The following is a 13,408-nucleotide window of genomic DNA, read 5'->3' as shown; positions in this document are numbered from 1 at the left end:
AAGTATGCTTGGGATCATTGTCCATTTGGAAGATCCATTTGCGACCAAGCTTCAACTTCCTGACAGATGTCTTGAGATGTTGCTTCAATATAGCCACATCATTTTCCTCCTCCTCATGATGACATCTATTTTGTGAAGTGCACCAGTCCCTCCTGCAGCAAAACACCCCCACAACATGATGCTGCCACCCCCGTGCTTCACGGTTGGGATGGTGTTCTTTGGCTTCCAAGCCACCCCCTTTTTCCTCCAAACATAACGATGGTCCTTATGGCCAAACAGTTAAATTTTTGTTTCATCAGACCAGGGGACATTTCTCCAAAAAGTACAATCTTTATCCCCATGTGCAAACCGTAGTCTGGCTTTTTTATGGCGGTTTTGGAGCAGTGGCTTCTTCCTTGCTGAGAGGCCTTTCAGGTTATGTCGATATAGGACTTGTTTTACTGTGGATATAGATACTTTTGTACCTGTTTCCTCCAGCATCTTCACAAGGTCCTTTGCTGTTGTTCTGGGATTGATTTGCACTTTTCACACCAAAGTACGTTCATCTCCAGGAGACAGAACGTGTCTCCTTCCTGACCGGTATGACGGCTGCGTCGTCCCATGGTGTTTATACTTGCATACTATTGTTTGCACAGATGAACGCGATACCTTCAGGCATTTGGAAATTGCTCCCAAGGATGAACCAGACTTGTGGAGGTCTACATTTTTTTCTGAGGTCTTGGCTGATTTCTTTTGATTTTCCCATGATGTCAAGCAAAGAGGCACTGAGTTTGAAGGTAGGCCTTGAAATTCATCCACAGGTACACCTGCAATTGACTCAAGTTATGTCAATTAGCCTATCAGAAGTTTCTAAAGCCATGACATAATTTTCTGGAATTTTCCAAGCTGTTTAAAGGCCCAGTCAACTTAGTGTATGTAAACTTCTGACCCACTGGAATTCTGATACAGTGAATTATAAGTGAAATAATCTGTCTGTAAACAATTGTTGTAAAAATTACTTTGGTCATGCACAAAGTAGATGTCCTAACCGACTTGCCATAACTATAGTCGGTTATCAAGAAATTTGTGGAGTGGTTTAAAAACGAGTTTTAATGACTCCAACCTAAGTGTATGTAAACTTCCCACTTCAACGGTATGTAATAAAGACCAACAGAATATCAAGTCATTACAAAACGTGATAGTTACATTTTTTAACCATTTCATCTGTCTCAGACAGACTTAGACATAATGTTCTGTCACTTTTCTATGTAACATTGATTAGTTGAGTTAGTTCAAAGGATAACGCAAGAAGGGGAACTATCTAGGACAACCAGAGTAACCGTTGTGCGATGGAATCAGCTGGATAGCAACAGACGATTCATTCTGCAAAGCCAGCCTTTGTTTATTAAAGTGAATACAGCCAAATATCCTCAATGTGATTCTTCTTTCTTTGTTCATTGAGTTAGCGACAATAGCTGTGCGATTGTGTAATCGAGTTAGCAATCCAACCGAGATCAACCATGAGATGAGTTGCTCTTTGTCTGTTGTTTACCAGGAAGAATGCGTAACCTTACCAAACACAGACAGGGAGGGGTTGCGGCCTTACACACACCACACGTACGCCATGCACAGACGCAGTCACACACACTGTCTCAGACGTAGAGTACCTCCCGCTCTGTCAACAATACACACACTCCCTCGTGATCTGTGCACACACGTCAACGAGTGTTTTCAGGATGTTTGAGTATATTTTTCGGGGCTGAGCGAGTGGTTTATTCTCCGGCGTTTTTGAGAAAAGCACACCTTAATTATAGCCAAGCGTCCGTATGGGCACTCCCTCAGGACCCCAGGGCCTTCCATAATTCATGTCGCTCGCATGATGCCAAACATTACACTGCAGCAGGACACGACCACGGAATTATTGAGGGAGTCTATATGTAATGGAAGGAGTAGCTGTGTGTGTGTGTACACATTTTACTATACTTGTGAGTACCAGAAAGTCTTCACAAGAATAGTAAACCAACACAAATTCTGAGAAGTGAGGACATTTTCGGATTAGGAGTTAGGTTTGGGGTTAGAATTAGGGTTAAGGGTTAGTTGTTAAGTTTAAGGTTAGGAGTTAGGGTTTATGGTTAAAGTTAGGGTTAGGGAAAATAGGATTTTGAATGGGAATCAATTGCCTTCACAAATATAGTCAAATCTAGTTGTGTTTCTGTGTGTGTGTGGTGTGTGTGGGCATTTGTATGTGTGGGCATGTGTGTGTATGTGTGTGTGTGTGTTTAGCCCTGATGTTCATGAAAGGAATACTCTGTGGTTAATGTTAGCTGTATTTTCATTAAGACCCTTCTGTTTAAAGAAAGCAGAAAAAACTTTCAGGGACACAGAACAGCCTAGACATTGACAAAGACTGCATGCTTACAAGTGTATTTTCCACAACCAATTAGCCTAAATGCATTTGTTTGGATCAAAGAGTATTCAATAGCTTTTTGTCTGTTGGGAATAATTGTTCTATTGAGGCAACTAACTAACAAACTAAATTCTAAAGGCATTGTTACAGTATCCCTCCCAGATAAGAAACAACATTCAAGGCTAAATAACACGCTTTAGATACAGCTACAAACCTGGAGGGTAATAAACATTCAAGTACGAAATATTTACAGGTATTTGCCAAAATAAAACAAACACTTGGGTAAACGAGTGTAGAATCTTGTAGAATCTATGCCAAGGCACATTGAAGCTGTTCAGGCAGCTTGCGGTGGCCCAATGCCTTATTAAGACATTATATTGATGTTTCCTTTATTTTGGCAGTTACCTGTAGCTGTACCTGGTCTAAGATACGAAGGGCAATGAGCAGTAAGCAGTAGGCTATATTTCACCAACTACCCTCAGCTTTCACTGCTCCAGCCCTTGAAACTCAGTCAATAGTGTATTAACGGTGGTGGGAACAATGGAACAAGTGACTAACTCTCCTCTCCTCTGTTCTGTTACCTTGGCCACTTCAAGTACCACTGCCCTTAGTCACGCTACCGTCACCCCAATTATGACTTGGCCCTGTGGCTGGAACGGTAAAGTCGTGAGGGCGAGGAGATGGATGGAGAGAGAGTCAGAGAGGTAGAGAGGAGTAGGTAAGGAGAGGAGTGGGTAAGACGTTTATTTGAAAGATGGAGGGAGGACGGTAAGGACTAAGGGAGGAAACTGGGTTTTAAAGGGCTCACCCTTGGCACGGCTCCGACTCGAATACTGTTGATCAGAGAACATTCTAGAACCTGGCCCTCCTGTAGAGAGAGAGAGAAAGAGAGAGATGGAGGGAGGGAGAGAGAGAGAGAGGAGAGAGAGACAGAGGGAGAAAAATGGATCTTGTCAATGCCAAACAAAAAAAACACATTCCATCCCACTCCCCAAACCTCACCGAGCTTTGTCGGATTACAGTAGCATCCTGCCTGTCTGCTCCAGAAGCTCCATAGACATACGCTATGCTAGTGGCCAGATACGGCTGTTTGAAATGACATCTGCCTACATGCCCCCATGTCGCGGCGACAAATACGATAACCCAGAGAGAGACAGAGAGCGAGACAGTAATACGATCAGCGTGGAGGAATATCCTGCTTATCCTCTTACACAACGGATGAACCCCAACGGTATGACGGATAACAAAGCCCTTCCTCTCCAACCAGCATTACCGTATAACACGAGCAGCCAACCCCTCCTAATTGACAGAATCAGCCGTGTTACAGCAGGGTTGGAACAAAAGAACACCCAGGAGCTGTTGCTGAAGTGTTTGATGAACGCTGAAGGCAATTTTCAGCGAGGATTATGGGCCTCTCTCTCCTCTACGGGGAGCGTTCATTTGATGCCACCGTCTCAGAGTCACCTCGGCTAAGTCAAGTTCTGTCTCAAGCTATTCCTTCCATCCATGCGCATCGAGTTGACCGACTTGCAAGAACGTACCGTTGGAAAAGGAGACTGGTGTTGAAAAGGACCGTGCAGTCGAAACGTCTGCACGCCATAAGAGACGGCATTCTATCCTCTTGACTTTTTCATACAGAAGCATCCTAGCGCTGAATAGCTTTCAGTCTTTCCTGTTCCCTCTCTGAATAAAGTCCATTCTATACCATTGTATTTCATGTTCCCTCTCTGAATAAAGTCCATTCTATACCATTGTCTTTCATGTTCCCTCTCTGAATAAAGTCCATTCTATACCATTGTATTTCATGTTCCCTCTCTGAATAAAGTCCATTCTATACCATTGTCTTTCTTTACCCTCTCTGAATAAAGTCTGGCAGAAGCTTCAGAGACGAAGACTGCTCAACTCTCTGACCCAACAGAACACTCATGGAAGATTCTGGAGCGGCGCCTGAGACAGCGTTTTCCCCCCCACCATCAACAAAACACCAAATGATGGAATTTCTCATGGAAGAATGGTGTCACATCCCTCCAATAGAGTTCCAGATACTTGTAGAATCTATGCCAAGGCGCATTGAAGCTGTTCTGGCGGCTCGCGGTGGCCCAACTCCTTAGTAAGTTGCTGTTTTCATTTATTTTGGCAGTTACGTGTACCCGGTCTAAGATATTAAGGGCAATGAGCACTAAGCAGTAGGCTATATTTCACCAACTACCCTCAGCTTTCACTGCTCCAGCCCTTGAAACTCAGTCAATAGTGTATTAATGGTGGTGGGAACAATGGAACAAGTGACTAACTCTCCTCTCCTCTGTTCTGTTACCTTGGCCACTTCAAGTACCACTGCCCTTAGTCACGCTACCGTCACCCAAATTATGACTTGGCCCTGTGGCTGGAACAGTAAAGTCGTGAGGGCGAGGAGATGGATGTCTTTCTTGTCTCTCTCTCTGAATACACTCAGAACACAAAGACGGGGCACCGAGGAAGAGGATGAGAACGAAGCCTTTTATATACACAGATCTGGCTGAGAGACTGTACCTTTCCGTCGCTCTTCCACGTGATGAAGAAGCCAAACTCGTCCACTTTGACCAGACAGCTGGGCTCAAACAGAAACGGGTCCTGCGAGAAGACAGAAGCATTTGAGTTCGAGAGCCAATCAGAGGTTTTATTTGACGTGCGAGGACATTACACACCACCTCCCATTACCTTGCTAGTACACACACGCGACTTACGCAACAAGATAAACAGCAGCACCGATAATTCATTTTTAAAGATGTAACACACACACACACACACACGAGAACACACACCTACACTCTGTGTGTGCAGGACAGGAGGACATAACGCTAGGACAAACACAAACACATATAAATGTGAATGTCATGAACTGTTGAATGCAAACAGTGTCTTGGTACCCCACACACCAACCAACTGCTACCTTGGTGACAGGACATACCCTGATTAACGTGGCAGGCAACACTCACTGGCCTCCTGGATATATTATAAAAGATCAATTATCCTGGCTAAATCTAGTCTTCTACTTCCTGTTACATGTTTACTGTGACGTTGGGAGACTTTTTAATAAACCGTTGCGTCAGCGCAAGAGTCGGGAGGTATAACTTCTTTCGAGAAATAGTTCCTAACCTACTAATTCAATCCCCTAGTTTAAAGGATAGAGTTGTGGTTTATTTACGGTCTACTTAATGTGGTAAACCTCCCAGTTCCAAATCCACAAGGCGGTTATTTGTCAAACAGCCAGGTTTGCTTCAGGCGCTGGGGGCAGCAGTCAGTCAGCGGGCCAGACAGCGAGGCTCGTAAGGTGGGGATGGAGATAAATATAGTCCCAGGCTCTGACTGGAGGCCTCGTGTGTGCGTTTGTTGTGTGAAAGAGAGAGAGAGACCGAGAGGGAGTAAGAATGGGGTGGGCTGGCAACAGAGTAATAGCCAAGTCATTTGGATCGTCCATCCATTTGTCTGCCTGCCGCATTCTAAGTGAGCGTGCATGAGAGAGACCGAGTAGAGGGTCGTTGCAGAGCTAAAAGAAACAGTGAGTGACGCACACACACACACACACACACACACACACACACACACACACACACACACACACACACACACGGCAGCATGTGTTATTTCAGTGAGATTATGGTAAGCCTTCAGTTCAATCAATCAATCAAATGTATTTTATAAATCCCTTTTTACTCAGCCTAAAACCCAACAAAGAGCAAGCAATGCAGATGTAGAAGCACAGTGACTCGGGAAAACTCCCTAGAAAGGCAGGAGCCTAGGAAGAAACCTAGAGGCACATGTGCTGCTCGACACCAGAAATATGGCTGTTAGTTCACGCATATACTGTGTCAGCGTCGTCCGGGTTAGGGGAGGGTTTGGCCAGGGTAAGGCCGTCATTTTAAATAAGAATTTGTTCTTAACTGACTAGCCTTGTTAAATAAAGGTGAAATCAATCGGATCCCAGCCTTATAACTAACAGTCCTGACATTCAGTGACATTGGAAATCAACAAAAATCCAGCTTGGTGTCAACTGAGCTTCAGTTGTATTCACCTTGTAAAGATGTCTGTTATAGATAGTATCTACAATATTAGGCTGGGTACTTCTTCATTCTAAGAAGTAACCTGGCTGGGATGACCAAACCCCCCCCCCCCCCCCCCCCCCCTCCCCCAACACACACTCTTTGGATGGTGTGGGGCAGAGAGTGCATGTGGGAGTCATATATTTGGCTGCAGAGATAAGAGAGGGTGACCCCTGCTTGTCTGACTCACCACTCTCATAAGTACATTCCTCTCTCAGCGTGCAGTGGCGCTCTGCTAGATATGTGTGTGTGTGTGTGTGTGTGTGTGTGTGTGTGTGTGTGTGTGTGTGTGTGTGTGTGTGTGTGTGTCTTTAAGTGCAGGGCTTGACATTAACTTTTTTTAGCCACTTATCCTTTGAACAAGTATGACTGATGTTTGACTTGTCCAAAAGCTAAAGTCACTTGTCCAAAAATAAAAAATTAAATAGTCTGTAACACCATGTTTACATCGTTGTATGACGCAAGGAACCACTTTACAAAATAAAATGCATTACTATCTTTTCTTTTTACCACAGAGAATCAGACAAAAATGTAGGCTACACTCTGCCTGTTGACTTCCTGTCTCAAAATACAACACTGCCCCTTTAAGGCTCTCCTGGAGGATGGTTGGTCACCCTTGGTAGCCTACAAAATATCAAAGAATTACAATTAGAACCAAATACTTAACCAAATAAATACCTCCAGGACTCCAAATGAAGGGCGATGGAAAAATGAGTATACGGTTCATAACAGACTATGGGACAGTTCTGGGACTACAGATCCAAAAGCATAAAATGTTGATTAACTTTTATTTCTTCATATTATAAACTCAGCAATGAGCATATGGCTGTATAGGCTATGTGGGAATGTTCCAATATGCAATTAGCAAGAAAACACCATTCTCATAAAATGACATAAAACGTCCAGGTTTTAAACAATTCCATTTATGGTTAAATCGTTTAAAATGCTGAGCGTCTCAGCTCAGATTCAGGGTGGGTGATGATGTGGGTGATGATGTGGGTGATGATACTTTGACTATACTTTGACCTTTAGGCTTTTGTATTTATGTACATGAAACATTTTTTTAAATAGTATTACAATGTTGGCTTCTCTAATCCAATGCTGATCAGAATAATTGTTTAATATTGTGATTCTTATGTGATTTATTTTACTTGTCCATTTGGACAACTCAAACCTACATATATATATTTTTTTTTACTTGTCCCAGACAAGAGGACAAGTGTTACTGTCGAGCACTGAAGTGTGTGTGCAAGTGTTTAGACTGCAGCATGGCTCCCTCCTCTAAGGAGTTCCCAATCCATCACCCTGCTCTTTAAACACACACACAGACACGACCGTTAACAGCAGGCCTGGGGATCCACAGTGTGCGTGTTCTCTACAGGGGACAGAGACATCCGGAATCTTTAAACGTGAGAAACAAAGCAGGGTCTCTATCAAACCTGCCACGGCCCATAGCTAGCGTATATTAAAGCCTCTATAAATAAAAGCAACTATAAACGCCTGTCAAACCAAACAGACTAATGCCAATGGGTTAGTATGGAATGACTCAACTATCAGCTAGACTCTGACATGATTGACTGAGTAAGTAGCCAACATGAACACACAGAACAAATCCGATCCTAGACGTGCCTTAGCGCCTCACCAAGACGAAGGCCTGATACACACGACCTTTGAGGAGCGAGAACACGGTCCACTCTATGGGCTACTAAGTCCACATCGGACATACTGCTGCTGCGGCCATTTTGATTGTCAGTGTGGCTCTGAGTTTTACTCCCCATTAGCTGTCTGAGTCACTGTCTGTATGTGTGTGGAGTCAGTAATGAGGGAGCCAGAGGAAGATGATGAGACACAGCAGTGAGGAGGGTACAGAAGGGGAATACTGGAATCCTTCCTCCGATACGGGAAGTGGGATAATGGGAAATGGAGAGAGGGAAATGACTGGTCTTTGAAACCACATTGGTTTCACACACACACAGAGATGTCCCTAAACCAATTAGAGCATCATCAGGGAGCAGACCGGCAATGGGTCCAGGAAATGTGTCCCCTGCACATTATTCCATCTCACTCTACCGCCATCATTAGTATTAGTGAACGAACATTGACCGTCAACTTATGTCAGTCTCATTTCCATTCTAACACTTTTATCATCATCTGTTTGCTTCTGTCTTGGCACTGATTGTCAGAGCAGTCAGTGCAGATAGATCATTGTTGGGCAACATGTTCTCTCTCTCCCTCTCTCAATATATGAAGTCATTAGTAATGTAGTAAAACATCGATACGGTTGCATATCAGGGCATTATTTTTGACGATATATCGTATCGTATTGTTTTGACAATATTGCAATATTATTATTGCGCTAGTTGGCTGTACCTGCCCCAAATCTCCAGTATTTTTCCTTCATAGCTTGTTCTCCATCTTCTTTTTAAATAGGGAGCCAGCTAGTTTTCAGCTCTATTCTTTCCATGACTGATCAAAACTAGTTGTTTTCTCATGTCTCTCTCTTGTCCCTCTGCAGCAGACATATGGTGAGCAATATGTTTGGAAGATCGAATCGCAATAAAATCACAGTATCCAATCACCAAACTGTGCATTTGCAAAGTTATCAGACTACTTGTCTTTTTCCACATTTTGTTAGGTTACAGCCTTATTCTAAAATTGATAACATTTCCGTCATCAATATACACACACAACACCCCTTAATGACATAGCAAAAACAGGTTTTTAGATTTTTGGGCAAATGTATAAAAAAAACCCTGAAATATCACATTTTAATTGTATTTATTTTATTTAACTAGGCAAGTCAGTTAAGAACAAATTCTTATTTACAATGTTGGCCAACTAAAAGGCAAAAGACCTCCTGCGGGGACAGGGGCTGGGATTAAAAAATGAATATATATATATACAGTTGAAGTAGGAAGTTAGGTTGGAGTCACACATAGAAAAAAAACAAAACGTTTTTCAACCACTCCACAAATGTCTTGTTAACAAACTATAGTTTTGGCAAGTCGGTTAGGACATCTACTTTGTGCATGACACAAGTAATTTTTACAACAATTGTTTACAGACAGATTATTTCACTTATAATTCACTGTATCACAATTTCAATGGGTTTACATAAAGTAAGTTGACTGTGCCTTTAAACAGCTTGTAAAATTCCAGAAAATGATTTCATAGCTTTGGAAGCTTCTGATAGACATAATTGACAAAAAAGAAAGAATTGACATAATTTTAGTCAATTGGAGGTGTACCTGTGGATGTATTTCAAGGCCTACCTTCAAACTCAGTGCCTCTTTGCTTGACATCATGGGAAAACCCCCCCAAAAAATCAGCCAAGACCTCAGAAAATAATGTTTTGACCTCCACAAGTCTGGTTCATCCTTGGGAGCAATTTCCAAACGCCTGAAGGTACCACATTCATCTGTACAAACAATAGTACGCAAGTATAAACACCATGGGACCACACAGCCGTCATACCGCTCAGAAAGGAGACGCGTTCTGTCTCCTAGAGATGAACGTACTTTTGTGCGAAAAGTGCAAATCAATCCCAGAACAACAGCAAAGGACCTTGTGAAGATGCTGGAGGAAACAGGTACAAAAGTATCTATATCCACAGTAAAACGAGTCCTAATATCGACATAACATGAAAGGCTGCTCAGCAAGGTAGAATCCACTGCTCCGAAACCACCACAAAAAAGCCAGACTACGGTTTGCAACTGCACATGGGGACAATGATCGTACTTTTTGGAGAAATGTCCTCTGGTCCGATGAAACAAAAATAGAACAGTTTGGCCATAATGACCATCATTATGTTTGAAGGAAAAACAGGGACGCTTGCAAGCCGAAGAACACCATCCCAACTGTGAAACACGGCGGTGGCAGCATCATGATGTGGAGGTGCTTTGCTGCAGGAGGGACTGGTGCACTTCACAAAATTGATGGCATCATGAGGAGGAAAACTATGTGGATATATTGAAGCAACATCTCAAGACATCAGTCAGGAAGTTAAAGCTCGGTCGCAAATTGGTCTTCCAAATGGACAATGACCCCAAGCATACTTCCAAAGTTGTGGCAAAATGGCTTAAGAACAACAAAGTCAAGGTATTGGAGTGGCCATCACAAAGCCCTGACCTCAATCCTAAAGAAAATTTGTGGGCAGAACTGAAAACGTTTGTGGGAGCATGGAGGCCTACAAACCAGCTCTGTCAGGAGGAATGGGCCAAAATTCACCCAACCTATTGTGGGAAGCTTGGGGAAGGCTACCCAAAACGTTTGACCCAAGTTAAACAATTTAAAGGCAATGCTACCAAATACTAATTGAGTGTATATAAATGTCTGACCCAATGGGAATGTGATGAAAGAAATAAAAGCTGAAATAAATCATTCTCTCTACTATTATTCTGACATTTCACATTCTTAAAATAAAGTGGTGATCCTAACTGACCTAAAACAGGGCATTTTTACTAGGATAAAATTTCAGGAATTGTGAAAAACTGAGTTTAAATGTATTTGGCTAAGGTGTATGTAAACTTCCGACTTCAACTGTATATACAGTCGTGGCCAAAAGTTTTGAGAATGACGCAAATATTACTTTTCACAAAGTCTGCTGCCTCAGTTTGTATGATGGCAATTTGCATATACTCCAGAATGTTATGAAGAGTGATCAGATGAATTGCAATTAATTGCAAAGTCCCTCTTGCCATGCAAATGAACTGAATCCCCAAAAAACACTTCCACTGCATTTCAGCCCTGCCACAAAAGGACCAGCTGACATCATGTCAGTGATTCTCTCGTTAACACAGGTGTGAGTCTTGACGAGGACAAGGCTGGAGATACTCATGCTGATTGAGTTCGAATAACAGACTGGAAGCTTCAACAGGAGGGTGGTGCTTGGAATCATTGTTCTTCCTCTGTCAACCGTGGTTACCTGCAAGAAAACACGTGCCGTCATCATTGCTTTGCACAAAAAGGGGTTCACAGGCAAGGATATTGCTGCTAGTAAGATTGCACCTATATCAACCATTTATCAGATCATCAAGAACTTCAAGGAGAGTGGTTCAATTGTTGTGAAGAATGCTTCAGGGCGCCCAAGAAAGTCCAGCAACCCCCGGTTCCGTCTCCTAAAGTTGATTCAGCTGCGGGATCGGTGCACCACCAATACAGAGTTTGCTCAGGAATGGCAGCAGGCAGGTGTGAGTGCATCTGCACGCACAGTGAGGCGAAGACTTTTGGAGGATGGCCTGGTGTCAAGAAGGGCAGCAAAGAAGCCACTTCTCTCCAGGAAAAACATTAGGGACAGACTGATATTCTGCAAAAGGTACAGGGATTGGACTGCTGAGGACTGGGGTAAAGTCATTGTCTCTGATGAATCCCCTTTCCGATTGTTTGGGGCATCCGGAAAAAAGCTTGTCCGGAGAAGACAAGGTGAGCGCTACCATCAGTCCTGTGTCATGCCAACAGTAAAGCACCCTGAGACCATTCATGTGTGGGGTTGCTTCTCAGCCAAGGGAGTGGGCTCATTCACAATTTTGCCGAAGAACAAATCCATGAATAAAGAATGGTACCAACACATCCTCCAAGAGCAATTTCTCCAAACCATCCAGGAACAGTTTGGTGATGAATATTGCCTTTTCAGCATGATGGACCACCTTGCCATAAGGCAAAAGTGATAACTAAGTGGCTCGGGGAACAAAACATCGATATTCTGGGTCCATGGCCAGGAAACTCCCCAGACCTTAATCCCATTGAGAACTTGGTCAATCCTCAAGAGGCGGGTGGACAAACAAAAACCCACAAATTCTGACAAACTCCAAGCATTGATTATGCAAGAATGGGCTGCCATCAGTCAGGATGTGGCCCAGAAGTTAATTGACAGAATGCCAGGGCGAATTGCAGAGGTCTTGAAAAAGAAGGGTCAACACTGCAAATATTGACTCTTTGCATCAACTTCATGTGATTGTCAATAAAAGCCTTTGACACCAATGAAATGCTTGTAATTATACTTCAGTATTCCATAGTAACATCTGATAAAAATATCTAAAGACACTGAAGCAGCAAACTTTGTGGAAATTAATATTTGTGTCGTTCTCAAAACTTTTGGCCACGACTGTAAGTATATATATATATATATATATACTGCTCAAAAAAATAAAGGGAACACTTAAAAAACACAATAAAACTCCAAGTGAATCACACTTCTGTGAAATCAAACTGTCCACAACACTGATTGACAATAAATTTCACATGCTGTTGTGCAAATGGTATAGACAAAAGGTGAAAATTATAGGCAATTAGCAAGACACCCCCAATAAAGGAGTGATTCTGCAGGTGGTGATCATAGACCACTTCTCTTCCTATGCTTCCTGGCTGCTTCCTGCCCACAGCATGATGCTGCCACCACCATGCTTCACCATAGGGATGGTGCCAGGTTCCCTCCAGACGTGATGCTTGGCATTCAGGCCAAAGAGTTCAATCTTGGTTTCATCATAGTCTGAGAGTCCTTTAAAGTGCCTTTTGGCAAACTCCAAGTGGGCTGTCATGTGTTTTTTACTGAGGAGTGGCTTCCGTCTGGCCACTCTACCATAAAGGCCTGATTGGTGGAGTGCTGCAGAGATGGTTGTCCTTCTGGAAGGTTCTCCCTTCTCCACAGAGGAACTCTGGAGCTCTGTCAGAGTGACTATGGGGTTCTTGGTCACCTCCCTGACCAAGGCCCTTCTAAAAACCTGTATTTGCTTTGTCATTATGGGTTATTGTGTGTAGATTGATGAAAATAAAACGAATATTTAATACATTTTAGAATAAGGCTGTAACATTAAAACAAACGTGGAAAAAGTCAAGAGGTCTGAATACTTTCCAAAGGCACTGGACAAACAGAAAGGAAAGGAAAAGAAAAATCGTGAGAGTCGCAGTACATATATTATCGGCAGACAACTATTGTGATAATATC

General features: G+C 42.9%; 1 protein-coding gene across 4 annotated transcripts in view; it reads right to left on the bottom strand.

Moving 5' to 3' along the window:
• Positions 1-13,408, bottom strand: part of LOC129817200 (1-phosphatidylinositol 4,5-bisphosphate phosphodiesterase beta-4-like) — a 147,499-nt gene that overhangs the window by 46,766 nt on the left and 87,325 nt on the right. For all 4 annotated transcript variants that reach the window (XM_055872205.1, XM_055872204.1, XM_055872207.1 and 1 more), the window contains 2 exons: positions 4,916-4,996; positions 3,195-3,254 (listed from right to left, as the gene is read on the bottom strand). In XM_055872205.1, the coding sequence (XP_055728180.1) occupies positions 3,195-3,254; positions 4,916-4,996 (141 nt within the window). The remainder of the gene's footprint in view (positions 1-3,194; positions 3,255-4,915; positions 4,997-13,408) is intronic.

The sequence above is a fragment of the Salvelinus fontinalis genome, chromosome 20 (assembly GCF_029448725.1).
Source record: "Salvelinus fontinalis isolate EN_2023a chromosome 20, ASM2944872v1, whole genome shotgun sequence".
NCBI classification, from domain to species: Eukaryota; Metazoa; Chordata; class Actinopteri; order Salmoniformes; family Salmonidae; genus Salvelinus; species Salvelinus fontinalis.
Note: the sequence above shows the minus strand (reverse complement) of the source record. Positions and strands in the feature narration are given on the sequence as shown.